This window comes from Varanus komodoensis, unplaced genomic scaffold, assembly GCF_004798865.1.
Source record: "Varanus komodoensis strain SLA01 unplaced genomic scaffold, ASM479886v1 scaffold15, whole genome shotgun sequence".
Classification (NCBI taxonomy): domain Eukaryota; kingdom Metazoa; phylum Chordata; class Lepidosauria; order Squamata; family Varanidae; genus Varanus; species Varanus komodoensis.
In genome coordinates, this window is record NW_025335440.1 from 14,811,449 (window position 1) to 14,830,066 (window position 18,618).

The following is an 18,618-nucleotide window of genomic DNA, read 5'->3' on the forward strand; positions in this document are numbered from 1 at the left end:
AGAGCATGGAACCAGACAAAGTGGGTGGGGTAAGAACCACATCCTCCAACATCCAAGCTGCAAACAGGGAGCAATTTGCCCCCTGCACTTCTTCGGCTTTGTACCCTGATCGAGGACACAATAACATCGTTAAGTCCTTCCATCCTTTGACATTATCCAGAACAAAATCCCAGGGAATTATAACACATGCTACCACTTAAAAACATGCTTCAGGATTGCATTTATTTAAGTGCCGAAATACCTTCTGTGTATCCACAGGCCTGTGTAAGAGCTTGACAGTGGGTCAGTAGTGCAATTCTCGTCACAGTAACCCCAAGAACACTTCCATCTTTACACGTTTTGTACTGCAAAATAAAATTTTCTCATCAAGATTCAGGGAAGCAAAGGACCTTGAGAGGCTGAAGAAGCAGCTACCTAGCACAGGGCAAATGGGGTCCTCAGGCCCTGAATCCCAAGGCCTCTGCTGATGCATCTCAACCAGCTCGCCTTCCACCACCACAGGCAAGTCTTCCCGTCAGGGAGAAACGTCTCTGTGCAGAAAGGGCTTTTCCTCCTGCACAACCTGAAGGCCTACTGTTATTTGGCAGTGACTCAGCTTCAGCAGGGCATGTGTGGCTGATGCAAACAGTAAGGAGAGAGTTCTGCCAGCATCCTCCATGCCAGTGGGGAGGAAGTGGCTTAGAGAGACCTTGACTCATGCTGCAGCTTATGCAGCAGCAAGTCAGCTGGCTACCCTTGCTGGTCTGCAACACCAATTCAGCAAAAATAGATGGACCACGTTTTAAAAAGTCATTCACTAAAGCTGTATATTGTTCAGGCCCCAGCTTCTGCTGACACATATCCTGCTAATTTGCCACAGATCTGCTGCTCCCATCATCCCGTGCTCCCTGAAGATCTTGAGGCCTTTTCCATCACCTATGTAGTCTTTCTGAGCAGAGGTAGCAGGGATGGAAAACAGGACCTTCTACAAAGGAAAAATGTGCTTTACCACTGAGATATGGCCCCTTTCCTAGTACAATTAAGTATGTTGTGTCATTGACTATTTCTCAACTAGTCTATTAACTTTTCAATGGAGAAAGCTACACTGAACCCAACATAACTGGGACAAGCCTGGTTAAAGAAGGAAGCCTGCTTAATATTAACTAGGGTTTGTGACAGCGCAGACAGCAGCACTACAGATGGACTTCGTGCCAGAGAGAAGATGGGCTAATGCAGAAGGTGTCCTGTAGCCCACTCAAACCTCTTAGCCCTGGAGTAAGTGACTGAGTGCATTCTGTGCCTTTGCTAGTTGCTGGTGGAAACCTATGCAAAGTGGCTGCTCCAAAGCTGCTGAACTCTCTTTGACAACTCACCAAAGCTGCATTAACTTTTCAGGACTACCTGTGGGAAAGAAGTGCAGAACTCGCACTCGAGCAATGGAATCCCAAAGTCTGCGTGCAAGTGAGTCCAGGATACTGCCCCCTGTCTGAAACCCTGGGGAGCTGCGGCCAGTTATTCTGCATTGCTGGGCACCAACTTTTGGCAGCACTGACTTTGTTTCGCTCAGTTGTATTATAGTGACTGACAATTGCAAAATAGTGGCCCAGGAAGACAGAAGTAGATTTTGAGGAGGAATGCCTGGGCACAGATCAACCCAAGGCTTTGCTTTCACTTCACATGCCCATCTCATCCTGTTTTATCTTTTGTGATCTCAGCAGTCCTATTTTGGGTAGAAAAGTTGAGTATCTCTACCGTTAACCGCTGGGAGTCAGACACCCTTACTAATCAGCTTCAAGTAACCTGGAGATCTATCACTAGATCTCTGGTTTACTATTTGCCCACTCATGATGTACATAATACTGAGCTAAATGGAGCAATGACCTGATAGCTGCCAGGTTGCTGACGGGGACGGGGCGTTATGCTCACATGACTCCAGTCCTCCGTCAGCTTCACTGGCTTCCCATTGAAGCCCGGGCCCAATTCAAGGTGTTGATTATGACCTATAAAGCCCTAAACGGCTTGGGTCCTGGCTACCTGAACGAGCGCTTACGTCCGTATATGCCCGACCGCCCTTTGAGAACTGCGGGAGAGTCCCTTCTCCGGGAACCCTCCATGAAAGAAATTAGGAGAGTAAGTACTCGGAGGAGGGCTTTCTCTGCGGTGGCGCCCAACCTATGGAATTCACTCCCCAAAGAGGTCCGCCTGGCACCGTCGTTACTGGTTTTTCGGCGCCAGGTAAAGACCTTTTTATTTAAACATCATTTCAATTGTTAAAACATATGATCTGGCCAGGGCAACTTCTTCTTCCTTCTCTTTCTCTTCCTATATTTTTATTTACTTAAGTTGTACTGATAATTTTAATCTTATATTTGTAAACCAATGTATTTTTTGTATTTTGTATTTAATGGTAATTTATTATGTGCTATTGTATTTCAATGTATTTTATCGTGTTGTAAGCCACCCCGAGGTTTCGGCAAGGGGCGGCATAGAAATGTTATAATGATGATGATGATGATGATGATGATGATGATGATGATGAAAATATAAGTCTGTCTACCTAAGTCTCCAAAACTTCACAGAAGGCTTTCCTTTAGAAGCAGGCCCTTTAGCAGTTTGGCGGATGGTGGCAGCGATCACTTCCAAGCTTACTGTACTTTAAACAAGATTTACTATTATGCATACATTCACGGCTCCTTTGAAATTGGGGTGTATCAAAACTCTAAGGAAACTAAGATGGTTTAAAGAATGTTGTGTAGCTTTACCTCTCTGAAAATTGTGAATGCCTACTAAGAATGAAACTAAAAACTCTTCCTGACTTCTAAATAAGATATGGGGCATGCAGTGGATCCTACAGCATCCTAAGGCTGTGATTCCAACTGACCAGGAAATCTGGAAGCCATTCATGGTGCTATACCTTCCTCCCAGGTTAAGGTTTGCTGATGGTTATTTCAGCCATCATATTTGTATTCTGCTCACCTTTTAAATGGGCTGGGGAATACTATGTAATGCCTTTAAAAGTAAATAGTATTTGGATATCCATACTGCCATATAATAGAGGTGGGCAGCAAGTAGATCTTCAGAAGTTTTGGACAATTGGCTGTGCTGACAGGGGATTCTGGGAGATTAATTCCAAAACATCTGGAAATTTATCTTCTGTCTGTTCTGGAACTTTACAAAGCAGCTTTTTGGGTGATGTTTCAAGCAAGGATTTCACCAAATGTTCCTTTGCCCAAACCACATGGAAGATGTTCCTACACCAACAAACCAAGGTTCTATCATGGTGGCATGGTGGAACAAGGTATTTGAATGCAACCACTATGGGTATAAAGCAGGTGTTAACTCAGCAAGTGAATATGACCTATTTCACTGAAAGGAGGCAGCATGAAATTCAATCTGAATCTGGATTGACAGGAACAAATGGGCAAATGCAGGAAGGGGGTAATACAAACGTGCAAGGAGCTCACCTCAATGTAAGCTGTGTCATTGTTTGCATCTTTGATATGTGGGAACCAGTCTCGAGGAGGTTTAGATAGGTGTTTTGATTCCGTGACAAACCATAGCAGCTTTGGCCAGCCTTGGAAACAAATACAAATCATGGTTTATTTATTTATTCTAAATAAAAGCATTTTTCTGGCTAACCTGCACAATGCCTTTGCACAGGTTTGTTCAACAATATTTCTTTTTATTAAAGAACCTGACCACTGGCTATAAATCCAGGCCAATGCTATCTACTCTTACCACCAGCCAGCTCTCCAAGGTCTCTGGCAGAGATTTTTCCAAACCTTCTATCAGACATACTCCATCACAAGAGATTACTGAAGCCAAGATCTTCAACATGGAAAGTATGTGATTTGCCATTGAGGTACGACCCCATCGTTTAATACCAACATTACACAACTTAGCTTCCTACCTGTTAATCTCAACTAGAATGGAAAGGCCTCCTATACACAGCATGCATGGCACTGCAAGATGAAACAAGACCCACTTTTCTACCCCATTCGTATTTTCTATACCACATATTAATGACTAATGGCCAGTGTGCAAATTTTCCAGCACACAACCCTTCTTCACAGAGCAGTCTAGGGTCTAAATGTGTATTTGGATACACTATCTAGGCCTTCCTATGGAACTGGTTCGGTTTAATAATTTAACAATATTTAAATATTATTTAACAATAGGAACTTTCCATGCAGTCATGGAACGCATGGGCTCAAGCACAGCTGGCACCACTGCATACAAAATCCACAGGAGCAGTGATGTGAAGCTATAGCTGTGGCCACGCCTAGCAACAGGCTGGGCACTGGTCTCTTTCTCCTGCCAGGGCAACACAAAAGGACTATGGGGAGGTTCAGACAACATGATACCCCATACCGAGCGACTGACTATGGGCTGAGTGTGACTTGTTGAACTGTGGGTTATTGCTGAAGAGTGGCGTTGTCTGAACTCAGCCATGCTATCAGATGGTGGTTTATTACCTGCAAACAACCCACTGTCCACAAGCCAATAACAAACCATGGGTTCTTTTGAAGTGCTGTTCATGGTTACCATGTAACAAATAATGTTCAGCAACAATGTACAATCCCATGACAACTGACATATTCAACCACTGAGTGTGGGTTACAGTGTTGTCTGAACCCACCAGTGAAGAAGAATGGTGTGTTTCTATCCAGATTTCTATGTCGCAGATGAAGCGGTATCCACCTAGGAGCCACCACAACCTGCTCTTCCTCTCTGCCTATGTTGTTCCAGTTGCTGGAATTTACAGCCAGTACCATGCCCTACCCTCAGTCCCCGGCTCTAACGCACCATTGCTCTGCTTCTCCTCCCTCAGCTGAGTTTCCGACTTTCCACCACAAATGCATACAGTGGCAGGAAGGGCTAGGAGGTGCTCAGAATATGCACTCCGCCCTGTCCAGATGCCAATGGCCCTCCATCATGGCCCCAAGCTCCAAAAAAAGAGGCGCAGGCTGGGTGCTGCAATTGTCCATAATCAACCACAAGGTGACACCTGCCTGCCTCCACATGAGGGGAAACATATTTAGGCATTTTCAAGCTGCAGGGGGGCCAGTGCAATTCTCCACTTTTCCTTGCCGCTATTTACAGGTACAAACGCAGAGAATAGCCCTACCTTTAAACTGTGGTATTTCCCCAGTAGGGCTCTTAGGCAGTCCTTTATGGCATGCATCGCTAGTCAAGGCCACAGTAACGCCGCAGCTGCCGAGCAAGAAGCCTATCTGTTGGCTTCCTGCATCCTGGTTGAAGACAAAGCATAAAGGGAACCACGGAAGTAAATCACCACATGAGCAGTAAGGAAAAGTCCACTTCAAAATACATTTACACAAAAGGCATTTGCTTCATTGAGCCAACCAAGTGCTTTGCAAGCATGGTCTGAGCAGGGCTCTTGGCATGCCGCGCCTCCGTGTTATTGAGAGAGGGGCCAAACGTAACACCTGCTGGCCTCACTCTAAAGAAACAACCCCGGAAGACCTCAGCACTCCCTCATAGCCATGGCCTGAAGGTTTCTGATCAATTTGGGCTGAACTTAAGAGAAGTTGTGGTGTGGAGGAGAGAGGAGCTACTCTACCCAGACTTAGGAAACAGAATCATGCAGTTGTATAAACAAGACTGCTCTAGAATGTCATATTGTATACATAGATGTTTTTAACACTGGGCAGTATCCAATGCCATTTCACCACTAATTTAAATTGCATTCTGCTAGCATAAATAACTGCTAGCAGGAGACAAATACTGCTTGCTGGTACAGCATGCATTCCCGTAAGGCCCACTGAATGAGCAACTGCCATTAGCCTCCCAGGATGGCTAGTTTTCTTAGCCAGCTGTGATTTACATTAGTGATAGTCTGGCACTGGATGCTGCCCTCTGTCTCCTTCCTCCCAGAACTCAGGTTGACCAAACCAGCACTGGATTCAAGTAGACAAAAGGAAGCACGACACACGAATGAATGCATGGATTCCACAGCCATGGGATGTGGGGATGACACTGACCTAGACCGCTCGGAAGGGTTAGGACCAAGTTGAGGAGGACTGGTCTATAGACATTTACTAGCTGTGAAGTTCAGAGAACTCTGCTTGGGCCTGGCAGTGGCAGAGGGCTATTGCCTCCTTGGCACTCTGCTCTTTGGAGACTGATGAAGCAAGGACTGTTAGTCCAGATGGCTATAGGCTACCTTTGGGGTCAGAGGCAGTATGTGGTATGGCCAGGAGGACCAGCAGCTGGTTGGCCATGGTATGGACAGAATGCTGGACTAGAAGGACCTTGGTCTGATCCAAGCCAGCTCTCCTCATGACCCCTGGCCTGATTTGGCAAGGCTTTTACATACAGAATGAGTACTGATCCCAGAATTTCCCTGACATCTATTTGTGGAGCAGGGAGAGCTGGATTTTATGTGAAACCTACACAAAATGAAACATAGGAACAGTCAATCGATTTACCTCCTCCCCGCTTCTGCCTTTCAATGCACATTGTAATCAACACTTTCTAGTTTGGAAAAAACCTAGTTAGTCAGGCAATGCGGCTGCTCCTGCCTCGGTTGTATCCGGCTTCCACATGCGATGCACACAGGCAGTCGACATTATAAAAACAACCTAAAATATGCATACAAGGCCTCAAATACGTCATGTGCATCTGTTCAAAGGCACCAGCCAATACCCAGATGCGATACAGACACATTTTAAAAACCAACAGTTCTTGAGGCAGAGAAGGAATTCCAAACAAAACAGAGAATTTTGCAGCGAGAATTAAAATATTATAATATTCTCATCACAAACCAAAGAAATTGTGCAGTGGAGAACTGAAGCGAAGAAGATGGAGCAGGTAAGGAACATTCTGGCTATTGGGATTGGTGCAGCTTTTAGATCCAGATGTATGTTTTCCACAATAGGTCAAATTCAAGTTTATTTTTAATGTGCAGTTGCAGCGGTTAAAAAGGTATCAAAACGAGATATAAGGCATGCATCACTCCCCAATGCTTAGCACCAGCTTTTCCACGCTTTTCCAGATTTGAGAAAATAATGTTTTATTACATTGATGGATTTGTATGTGCTGATCTTTGAATTACAGAGTGGGATAAGAAACTGGTTTATAATAGATTTGCTTAACCTTTTCAAAGCTCAGACATCCAACACGTTGTCAGTTTTATTTATTTGCATATTCTCTTTATTATAGTAATTATTAGAGATTTACTTCCAGCTTGGCAAAGTTAAAGACATACTTTTGCAAGAAAAGTCTTCAGAAATGAGCTCTCATTTGGTTTGGCTTCTATGAAAATCCAGACAGAAGGAGGAGTCCCCTTTTTAAGATAAATAGAAAGAGACAAGAGGATGAAATCATGCCATTTTGGGGAAAAAAACTCTGTGCATGCTGCACTAAGAAGCACCTGAATTAGGCAGGCCCTGGAAAATGTACAAAGATTAAAAGGCATTAATAAATGCTAGCAGATATGCTAAAAATGTATCCTACATTAGATAGTTCAGTGTTATCAGTTTGCTACATCCTTCCTTTATAAGTTCCTGAAAATATGTACAAGTGCTTTCCTTTTCTTCTTTGCTGTTATTAAGCCTAGCTGCCAAGGTCATCACTTACAAGCCATCTCCGTAATTTCTCAGACGCACACTAATAGCTGTAAACGTGAGCAGCAGAGTTCCAAGGACAACAGAGTACCATGATCTTCTTACATAGATCTCTCCTGACTTATCCCAAGGCAAGTTATAATATATAATTTTATGTTGCCCAACATCAATGTCAGAACAAGGACCTCAACCTGTCTTCAGAACAAGCTTTAATTGCTTGGGGCTGCCACCAAGCAGTCTCCGCTTAACCTTCATCTCAAATACAAAGCTCAGAGGGAGTCCAAGAACAGAGAGGTCAGGAAGGAATGGCACACAGTGAGAGACATAGGTCAAAGGGCATGAGGACAGTTCTCTCTCCTTGCAGCTCATCACAGGAGAGATGGAAAGGCAACCAAAGAAGAAGTGACTTCTAGGTGCATGAAGTGTTATTTATTACCCTCAATGCATATAAAGTAAAATTTCCCTCAGGACACTGTTAAAAACATGTAACATCTATGTCCTGTATTCTTTGACTAATGCAAAGAAAGTCACTTTTGTAAAAGACTATTTGAAGAATACTGAGTGCTGTATAAACACACAGGGCCTAAGAAATATGTTTGTAATGCACCTAGAGGTTTTGTTTCTGCTTTGTGCATGACCCACTATTTTTTTCCATTTTTTAAAGCAATCTAGCATAGATGTGCTCTCAGTAGACATTACTGACACAAATCTCTCCTTAAGACCTCACTAGAATAGTGCCTTTCCTCTGAGATTCCTGGATTTGTTTGTATTTAAGAATTTTCAGTGCAAATATTCACAGACTTTGACACTCAGTCTGTTGTTGGCCAGGTTGAACTACAAAAAAAGGAAAGTGACCTTTCCCCACAGACAGACTTTCTCCCACCACTTTGTCAACAGAATTCCCCTGGCCAGAAGCATATACAGTAGGAGTGAACACTCGAAAGAAAGGCAGAGTCTTTGAGTTGCCTGAAAACCAACAAACACTGTGAATTTTGCTGTGCCAACTGCATTGGTGGGTGGGAGGAGAAGAGAAGAAAGAAAGAAAAGGAAGAAGAGTATGTATACTGAATACAAATCAGTAAGATTTTTTATTCTAAAACCTGGCAGTACATCACCTTCAAAAGCCTTGAAATCCTCCCAAGGTTTACAGAAATCATTTTTAATAAGACAAGAAAGCCACACACACACGCACACACGCACAGGCATATCCCATTACACATTCCCAGCCTACAGATGACAGCATCTAAGAAGGGGGAAACAGACATGTAGATCAGATTCCCCTCAGGACTAATATTGGTGGAGGAGATTTGTTTCCTTTTCCTAAGACTCAGGTTTTTTGGCAGGCCGTATCTCAAATGCTGCAGGACTTATCCATATATCAGCCAGCTGGACCTGTCCTGCCTTCCTAGGATCTGTTCCCATCAGAAAGTAAGGGATAAGTGTAGAAAGCACAGGCTTCTCCTCCAAATGTTTTTGATGACCCTCTGAGCATTCCTGACCATTGGCCATGCTACCAAGGACTGATGGGAGATGAAGTCCCAAACAACCGCCGGGCACTAGTTTGGGGAAAACTGGCTGTGCCTTGTGGCACCTCATCTCAGGCTTATTAGTATTAACAAGATTCCAACTCTAACTAGCAAATAAGCTGAATGTAGTTGCCGAGTCTGTGCCCTCAATTCAACTTTCCAGATCTGCTGGGGCCTACGGCTTCTTCTGTAGTCTTGAGACAACCTTTCGTCTACTCTGGTGCCTGTCTGGGTGGCAGAAGCCATGCATGGCTGTGCATGCCCATTCGTGTATAACTGTCACTCACAAGCACACACAAACACACTAAGTCACACACACTGTGCTTGTAGGGCATCCACAGACACCCTCATCGACAGTCCTATTCTCTCAGTCCTCTGCCCACCCACAGTCCTTTTCCGCCACTCACTCACTCAGAACACACCCACACACTCACAGATTTAGCAAAAGGAAAGGAAGGTCCTGCTTCTCAAGGATTGTCTAGGAATGAGGCTTCTATGGTAGGATCCATTTTGGCCATTCCTAGAGTCTTTTTTCTACTGCAGTGACAAGAATCTGTAGCCTGTCAAACACTTTTATACTCCTCTCCCAAGGAACCAGTTACCCACCAATACCAACATTCAGAGAAGGATTAGAAACAACTGATGACACTCTGCTGAACAGAAAACTTGCTTTAAAAATCTGGGGCCCAGGGGACAGGAGGGTGTGGGCAAAGCAGAGCCCAAGGTGATGAAAACTGAATTTGCTGAAGCAGCTGGGGAACTGGGACAACATGAGGAGCCGAGTAGAGACAAGGGAAGCAAAACAGAAAAAAACACGAGCATGGGAGCAGGACTATGGCAAATTGCAGTGGCTTGGTCTTAAATGGGCAATTCAGACGTGTCACCATGACCAAGGACCGACTTACTTCTTGAGGAACTGAAAGTGCCACTACTGGTTTGGTAAAATGAACCAGCCCTGCTATTTGCATGTTTGGAAGCTCCTTAAGGGTGTGACTGTGGATGCAGTCATAAGGAAAGTGCAGGAGACAACAAGGAAGGAGTGTTGTGGATTTGCCAGCCCACTGAGCTACCGTACCTATTTCATGCCCTGTGTGTGACAAGAGAGAGCATCTTGCTAGTAGATAGCAGACAAAAGGCCACAGCAGAAAAGGGAAGGGAACTCCGCACACCTGACGTGGCATCTGTAATGCATGCTTAAGAAGTTCTACATTCTTCTTGGACCACCTGAGCTCCTGTACTGTTCTTGTTGTAGTGACCCGAAGGTACTTGTTATACAGCAATAAAGGGCAGCTGTGTTAGAAAGAACAGCTCCATGCTTGCCTGTATTCCAATAGTCTGACAAAACCAAACCAGACTGTGCTGGAAGGATACACTGTGGGCAAAATGGATCTCTAAAACAACAGTGGGCAACATGTAGTATTCTGGTTGTTGTTGGACTTCACTCCCACCATCCCTCACCAGGCTGGCCAGGCTTATGGAAACTTCAGTCCAGCCACATCTGTACACCACGTTACCCACTGCACCTTAGAAACATATTAGAAGCATGGCTGGGAGGAGCGGTTCCGCTTGGTGAAGCCCACAGGATGTTTCCTCCCTTCTCACCCTCTACATAAATATCTACCATTTAGCACTGCACTCTTGGCATAGGCGTACTGTTGACCCAGAGCCTGCCTACAGAATTTATTGGATGTATAACCCCATCCGTGGCAAATGTGGAATGGCCCGGAGTGCAAGGCTTCCCCTCACTGAAGCAATATTACGGAGAGATCAAATAATAGGGAAACACAAAAGAGTAGCCAAGGCTATTGGCCAGTCAAAGGACATGATACAGCCCCCAGCCGATGGCAGAAGAAAACCAGTGTTGCATTTGACTAGGTAGAACTCTTCCTACATAGGAAATGAAATGTTCCCCTTATTGGTTGCATTCCAGTTCCTGCAAGCATGTAATATGTACAGGCAACCACCACAGTCACTCACATTGCTGCGACTCCAAACTTTTATTAATCACTGACACCAGAAACCTAAATAAATGCTGTAGTGCTCTCCTAAATGTAATATATGAGTACATGCACTCCAAGTTTCCTTGATATTTTTGTAACAGTGTGATATTTGTTTCCAAAAATGGTCTTGGCAAGATTTACTCCAACTGTCTAAATCATTCCAGTTACTTTTTGCAAAATTGCAACAGAATGAGGCAGAGTAAGACTCAGAATTATTTCAGCACAGTTATGTTCAGATGTCTTTTCAATTCTATGTGAAGCAGAAACTCCTAGGGGGCAGTTTTCAAATACAGGACAGAGCAGCTGTGGGAGGTGAAGTCTGACAGGTGATGTTCACCTGTCATTTTGCAGGAATGCTTTAAGAAACACTCTTGGTAATGTTCTTCTGCATGTTGCTGTGGAAATCCGATCTCCAGCCATGTTGCCTTTAGCAGCCCTAAATATGCTTCTGGAAACATCCATACCACTCCAAAAACACACACTTGCTGAGCCCCGATTGGACTCTTCCCGGCAGCAAAGCAGGTTAACCTGACCAAGATTCTTCAATGGGCCCTCTAGCTTCTGCTCATGTTTCCATCGTACATCTGCTACAAGGCCATATAATAATCGGATGGCCTCCTGCCACTCACATCAGCACCTGGACAATTGGAACTTCCTACAAAAGGAAGCTGTGGATACACTCCGTTGCCTGCTAGTATTGCTGATTCGGCATTAAGTCAATGCAATTACAAGACAAAACATACAGAGGAAGAGCCTGCATATTAAAAACAGTGCTAGTATAAGGCACTGTGAACTAATGTCCTGGAACAATGAAAACATAACCCAAGTGTTTCTTTCACAAATGTTTTGAAACAGAAATAGAAAAATATACCTGTTTTTTGAAAGGGTGCTTTCAGTTTTCTGTAACCCTTTCACAGCCTCAGCATGTCTAGAGAAACACCAGCACATTACAGAAATTTCCCTTTTCACTGATTGCAAACAGTGCTGGCATTGCTCTCTACAACTCCAGATACCTTTGCACATTCTCCTAAGAATGCATTCACTTGAGAATGCTTTTGCCTGCATCATTCAAACAACATATTCAAAGCCAGCTCAGACAACCAAATCCATCAACCACTGAACAAGGAAATATTCAACATCTTATACGTGTCACCCCTAATTCAAGGCCCTCTAAGCTTGCTGCATCAAATCCCTAGCTATATGTTGGGCTGGGTTTCAATGTTTACTTAGGTGCTATCCTAAATATTGTATCTGTTGTTTTTATCACAGAATCTAAATAGAACTTGTAAGCGTTGCCTAAAGAGTTGCTCAGAGATTTAAGAGCAAAGTAAGAGGGCTTAGAGTTCAAATCCTCGTTCCATAGCTTCTGAACAATTCTTAGCCTAAATAGACTCCACAGAAGTCCATTCTATTTAACAGATAACCTTGCAGCCCACACTTAGTATCCCAAGCTTAATTATGACAATGATTTTCAATAGGATTTCAACTATCTGAGCATATGCAGACCTTCTCAGCTCATTCATTGTTCTATACACAACTGGTGGCTTCATTTCGTTTTGTTGATAACCTTATGGTTTTGGAAATTCACTTCTGAGACGGAATGCTGGTACACTGGGGAACTTTCAGACACCACTAACCATTGGAAGGCAGACTCCCCCCCCCCCCCATTTTAATGTACTTTTTGTGATAAGAAAAGAAAACATGGGAAAGGTAGAGGGAAAATACTGCAGGATTACAAATTGAAGATGCCGCTGCTTGGACTGGAGCACCCTGACTCTCTCTGTGTGAAGTTCTTAATACCTACATTGCTCTTAAGTTATCCATGGCACATGTAGCTTGCAGCCAATTCCAAAGCAAAATCAAACATAAAGTTCAGAAGACTCCCAGAGGAGCTAACTTAGAGTAACTAGAGCATGTATACGAGAGTGACCTTTCATAAAAAATAAGTTATATAAGATTTCTTAGGCAACTTCCATTTCATCCCCAAATGCTCAGAGGGCAGGTCCTGTGACAATTTGTTTGGACAGCACTTGCAACAACGGCAACGGGAAACAGTTTTGCCTTACCTTCCTGGTAAGTGGCACTTCAATAGGAACAGGGACAACTTCTGCAAGCAGGCAGCCATAAAATGCTACCATGAACGCAGCAGGATCGTTGTTGGGAAAAACTAGTGCTACCTGTAAAAGGAAAGGCAAAAGATGAACTGGGACAGTCTCCAAGCACATTGATTCCCCCTCTTGTAAGGCACATCTAAGACATTTTTCTGCCTGTTGCAAAGAAGAAGGTGGCCCCCGCAACTCCGACGGAAGTTAAATCCTACTTTGATACTGGTGACAGCACAGCAGCCTCCGGCTTTTGCATCTGTGGACAGCAGTATAGCTTATGGGACAAGGGACAGGCGATGTGACACAGACAGCAATGTCCTCCGTTGCCTTTCCACCTTTGTGCTTCTCAGCATCTGACACCTGAGGCAGGTGCCTCCCTCTCCCTCAAGAGAAGAGCTGGCCCTGACCTTCAGCTAATGCAGAAGAAAAGCTACGTGGCTGTGACACAGCAGTACCTCACCTTGGTGCCACAGCCTTTTAGAGGAAGTAAGCTGCTCTAGGAGACCAAGATAAGGGGGGTGGGGGGTGGAGAGATTTCACCAAGTCAAAAAGGAATGTTGCTTCCAGACAGTTTCATGTAAAAGTTAATTATTAATAATGAAACCTTAGGAAAAGATATGCACATCTTCATTTCAATACCATTTCCTCCAACAAAATGAAAAGGACATAAATCCTTTTACATCAGTCTAACTTTAATCCACCCACCACAGTTTCAACTAGTACCTGTCCTGTGTTTGATTCCTTGCCAAATGCCACCCTGGCAGAGTGATTAATTTCAGTCTGCCTATAATTAATACAGGATGTTCTTGGATTTCATTTTGTTTCATCTGAGTGAAAAATCGTATTTCTAAATCAAGCATATACAAAAGAACAAATGCGAACCAGAAGGGATGAATTCCATTACAGTTTTGCTTTACGATATTACCTTTACCCTAATTTAAAAATTGTTACAAACACATTTCCCTAACTTCCCCTTACAGCCAGAAGGCTGTACTTCCATTTACCCTTCTCCCTCAGCCCTCAACCTCACCCAGCAATGATAAACTAGGAATATATCCATGGATGTGCACCAGGAGTGGGCAGGATATATTTTGCCTTTTACTAGAACCCCAAGACCTATCAGCCAGAGCTGGGTGTAACAGACATACTCATTTAACTACGGAACTCTAAGCCAGGGGTTTGTTTTGGGCATCAGAACTGAATGAAGCTCACACTCCCGCTACACGAAAACACACTCCTGATTATGCCATGCTTTCATTATTTCAGCAGGATAATTTGAGGCACAGTGAGGATGAATCGCTGCTAAACTATCAGCAGTCAAAAATACTGGCCTACCTATTAAAAATCACCCAGTGATCTACCAGTAGATCCAGATGTACCTTCTGCTCACTGCTGGTGTACAGAAAGGGAAACTGGGGGCTGTGCATGATGTTTCATTTCTCTAGAGCCATGTTATTTCATGCTTCCAAATATCCCCACGCACATCAGAATGTTCATTGTTTAATAGTTTCGGGGGGTCCACTCTTACATTACTAAGCTAACTACATAATACCCCAGTTGTACAGGGCTTGAGACTAGGGCTGATGGAGAGAAGCTCTCGGAAGAGCGGGATGCTATTTAGATATTCCCAATCGAACCTTGACAACACTTGAGCTCTTCCCTTCCTTTTGCAGAGGGCCATAGCTCACAAGCTTGGCATGCAGAAGGTTGCATCCCCAGCAGCTCCAGATCGTCTCAACAATCTTGAGCCGGAGGGACCAAAGGCAGCTTTCTTTTGTTCCTATCCGTCCCGCTGGTGCTCCACTTTGTGCATTGGCACTGTGCACTCATCCTGCATGGACTTAAAGCCATGTGCACGGTGTCCGTGCAGCCCATATGGGATCCCAAAGGCGCATGGGTCTGATGGGTGCACCAGAATTGCATGCTCAGAAAAGGAGGGGACAAATCAGAGATTCCGCTAGTTAAGCAACCCTATATATGTATGGGAAATTTAATTTTGGAAAACCTGTAAGTTTAATCTCAATAGGGGAACTTAGGGTCTCTCTTTATATTTTGGGATACATGCATGTTGTAACCCGTGCTTACACTTTGGGGTACAGTGAAGTAACAATTCCAAATAAAGTTAAAAATTCATAGCAACAGAAAATAATTTGAAGCAAAGCAAATGCACTCCGAGTGCACAGAAAACAAACATCTAGCTGTGCTGTCATCTTCATAGCTTCCCTTGACTTATTTACTCTGCAAGCTGCTTCAGCCCACTAGGACTATGACTTAGAGATTTAAATCCTGTCATAAATCAAGATGAAAGATTCTGTAGACTCATCCTGGCTAAATGCCAAGCATGCAATGATTTAAATTCAACATCTGCCTGCAGTCCCTTTAGCTTAATTCTTCATGATTACTTATGAAACAAAAATGTGGAAAATCATTTCTTTTCTCTAGGGTTTGAAGTGACAGCCTCAATCCATGTGGAGAATGCTCCAAAGTCAAGTACTTTAAGGCAGAGAAGGCAGGGGGTAATCACCATGCCTACACCCTACTGGTGATGGCATATGAAACCAAGTGGTACAAGATTTGGGTGAAACAAAAGGTAAGATGGAAACTCCTAGTCTCAACCTTTTCTATCATTCTTCTGGGGGAAGAGACACAAGGCCATTGCCATGAGCCAGGCGTCCCTTCCTAACAAAGGCCATCACTCCAGCGATTGCTAAAAGAGTCTTTGTTCCAAACGGCCACAAAGTATTCGCAACACTGAAAATGCATTCAAGGTAGAAAGTTGACCTTTCGCTCTGACTGTCACCCCACGCTTTGCTTATGAACCTTTTGGGGCCTGACTCTGGGGGGAGGTGCACTTTGGATGTGCGCTTGCCATTGCTCCTCGAATTGCGTCTCCAACTGCCCAGCCGACGAGTGCGCTTGTGCGATCGAGTACCCCAGATAATCTCAGGAGCCTCCCTAGCCTGCTCCATGTCAGCTTCGTTCTCACAATTAAGAACAATATCAGGCCCCCCGTCTGCCCTTGGTGTTTCGATCCTGTAGGGTCAGCCTGCCCCTCTGGGGGTAGCTCACCACCCTGCATTCCGCTAGTCATCACATCCGTAGTATCAGGGTGAGAGCTCTACAATGTTGCTGGCATAATGATTATTAACGTCTCCTCTTCTAAGTGTGAGCTATGGCTCTCACCAGAGCCTTCACTCTTGTGTGCATGTGGGGATCTCATCCGAGTGCGCGTGCATGACAGCCATTGCATCTTGGCCACTCACCAGGAACCATCACAGGTAGCTTGGCCAGCTGTGAACCAGGTCGGCTGAGTGAATCCATTTAGACATGCATTCTTGGAGAATGTCTGCCAGATGTAGCTTCAGTGAAGTTGAGCTTCTAGCCCCAGCTTCAGATTTCATGTTCTGCTGGGTTTTCTTTCAAATTAGATGCTAGCTCACCTCAAACTTTCACAAAACAGGGTCTTAAAAATTAATCAGATTCTGTAACAGAGCATTCCATTTTCTTCCACAGCAGAGTCATTTCTATATAGAGTAATGAGCATTGCTTATACAAATTCAGGCAGAAGATACAGCTGAGGGAGACTACCGGCTAGATGCTAAATATGCAGAGTAGCACTAATCCTCTCTTTGGATCAGGACTGCTACTCACAGCTTGAGGAGCTTGAAACTTTCCCACCCAGCCTCTTTTTTCTTAAATTCGCTCTCCCCTTGCCTGCCCTCACTCTAGAGCTTGAAAAGAAATTATTTTGGTGTCAATGGAGGCCTCCCCCACCTTTTTAGCCCCCATATGCGTGAGCACTGCATTTAGAATTCTTAGAACAAGACCTGACAGTTTCCAAGGGGACCTATTTGCATATTTCACACAAGATATGATTGATGTTGTCAGGGCAACATAGTGTGCACACACAAAAACTGGTCTGGATAGTGATGAGGGAAAAGCAGCAGGAAGTTTCTGTGACCAGTCCAGTTTTAACCCTTATGCTGATGACAGCAATTCATGTGGAGAAGACTCCAGGTATGTGAATGGGCAGGAGGGAAGAAGGGCCAGAGGTCCTACTCTGCATGCAGAACATGTCAGAACTGATCTCCAGCATCTCTAAGCAGGGCTAGCAAAACTCCAGCCTTAAACCCTGGGACCTGTAGCCAGTCGGTGTCATCGGCATTGGGCTGGGTGGACCAAAGGTATCAGGCAGCTACTTATGTTCATAGGAAGTGAAAAAGAGGTGGCCATAAGCAACCAGCAAGCTGGGAGACGTGATGGGGGAAACAGAGAGCAGAAACTGGCTGGTGAAGGAGACGAGGGACTGACCTACAGGTTGTGAGAGTGAAATAACAGAAAATCAAATGGACAAAGATGGTGAAGGAAGGTGAGAGCACTCATTGCATTAGACTGACAGCCTTGCACTGGGTTAACATCTGCCTGGAAGGAGAAACGTAAAGAAAAAGGAATGTGCCTTTTCATAGTGTAACAGCTCTCTTGAAGGACACCTGCAAAAGCCTGATCTGACAAGTGCTTGGGAAATGCAGGGGAAAATGTGCTCCTTTGGACAGGGAATTCTGGAAATGCCTTTGGACAGGTAAAATCTTCGGGTCTTAAAGAAGTAATGATTTATTTATATCATTTTTGGACTTGTTTATTTTATGGCTATTACACACACCATCAAAAACATCTGCTAAATCTCAGCAAAGATGGGAAACATTATGCACAAGTATGCTCCTATCACATTATGCAGATGGCAAAGCCAGTATCCAGCACTGTCCAGATCCCAGCAGGAGCCTCTGCTTGCATAACAGGGATGTGGCACTTCACGTGGGAACTGGGAGCTAGCAGATATGGGTCAATGAAACTCCCCTAGCAGAGCTCTGCCAACCTGTTTTGGTCTAAAACTGAACCTGCCTGCTCATTTGGGGGCTTGCCCTAACTCTCGCTTCCACTGGCAGTGGGCTCTGCTTGTGCAGGGCAGTCAGCAGGACTGCAGTGGCCCCATTCCCATGATTCTTGCTGCCTCCCCCCCCGCCCATCTGTTGTCACTGATACTTGTGACTGACGCAGTCAGTGTGCAGCTTGATTCCCCTGTACGCTTTAGCCCAGTCTTCCTCAACCTTGTGCCTTCCAGACACATTTAGATTGCAACACCCAGAATTCCCAGTCAAGGGCTCTACTGGATTCTGGGAGTTGTGGTCCAAATGCTTCTGAAGGCCACCAGGTTGGGTTAGGCTACTTTAGACAGCAAGGGGCAGTGCTTTGTTGATTTCCAAATTTATTTATATATTTATTTATGCAAATATTTATATGCTGCCTGTAACTGCCAAAAGGCCTTCCGAATGTGGTAATCCAGCCCCGTTGCCGCATTTGGGTCCTTGCCCCATTCGGTTGTGCAGAGTCTTGGCCCAAGAACTTGCTCTGACCGGCCCTG

At 44.5% G+C, this 18,618-nt stretch overlaps 1 protein-coding gene across 11 annotated transcripts in view; it reads right to left on the bottom strand.

Annotated features, from left to right (window-relative positions):
• Positions 1 to 18,618, bottom strand: part of DIP2C (disco interacting protein 2 homolog C) — a 323,243-nt gene that overhangs the window by 64,338 nt on the left and 240,287 nt on the right. For 6 of the 11 annotated variants that reach the window (XM_044424777.1, XM_044424779.1, XM_044424773.1 and 3 more), the window contains 5 exons: positions 13,161 to 13,271; positions 7,211 to 7,288; positions 5,108 to 5,231; positions 3,444 to 3,553; positions 242 to 344 (listed from right to left, as the gene is read on the bottom strand). In XM_044424777.1, the coding sequence (XP_044280712.1) occupies positions 242 to 344; positions 3,444 to 3,553; positions 5,108 to 5,231; positions 7,211 to 7,288; positions 13,161 to 13,271 (526 nt within the window). The remainder of the gene's footprint in view (positions 1 to 241; positions 345 to 3,443; positions 3,554 to 5,107; positions 5,232 to 7,210; positions 7,289 to 13,160; positions 13,272 to 18,618) is intronic. The other 5 variants (XM_044424783.1, XM_044424778.1, XM_044424780.1 and 2 more) reach the window with 1 other exon arrangement.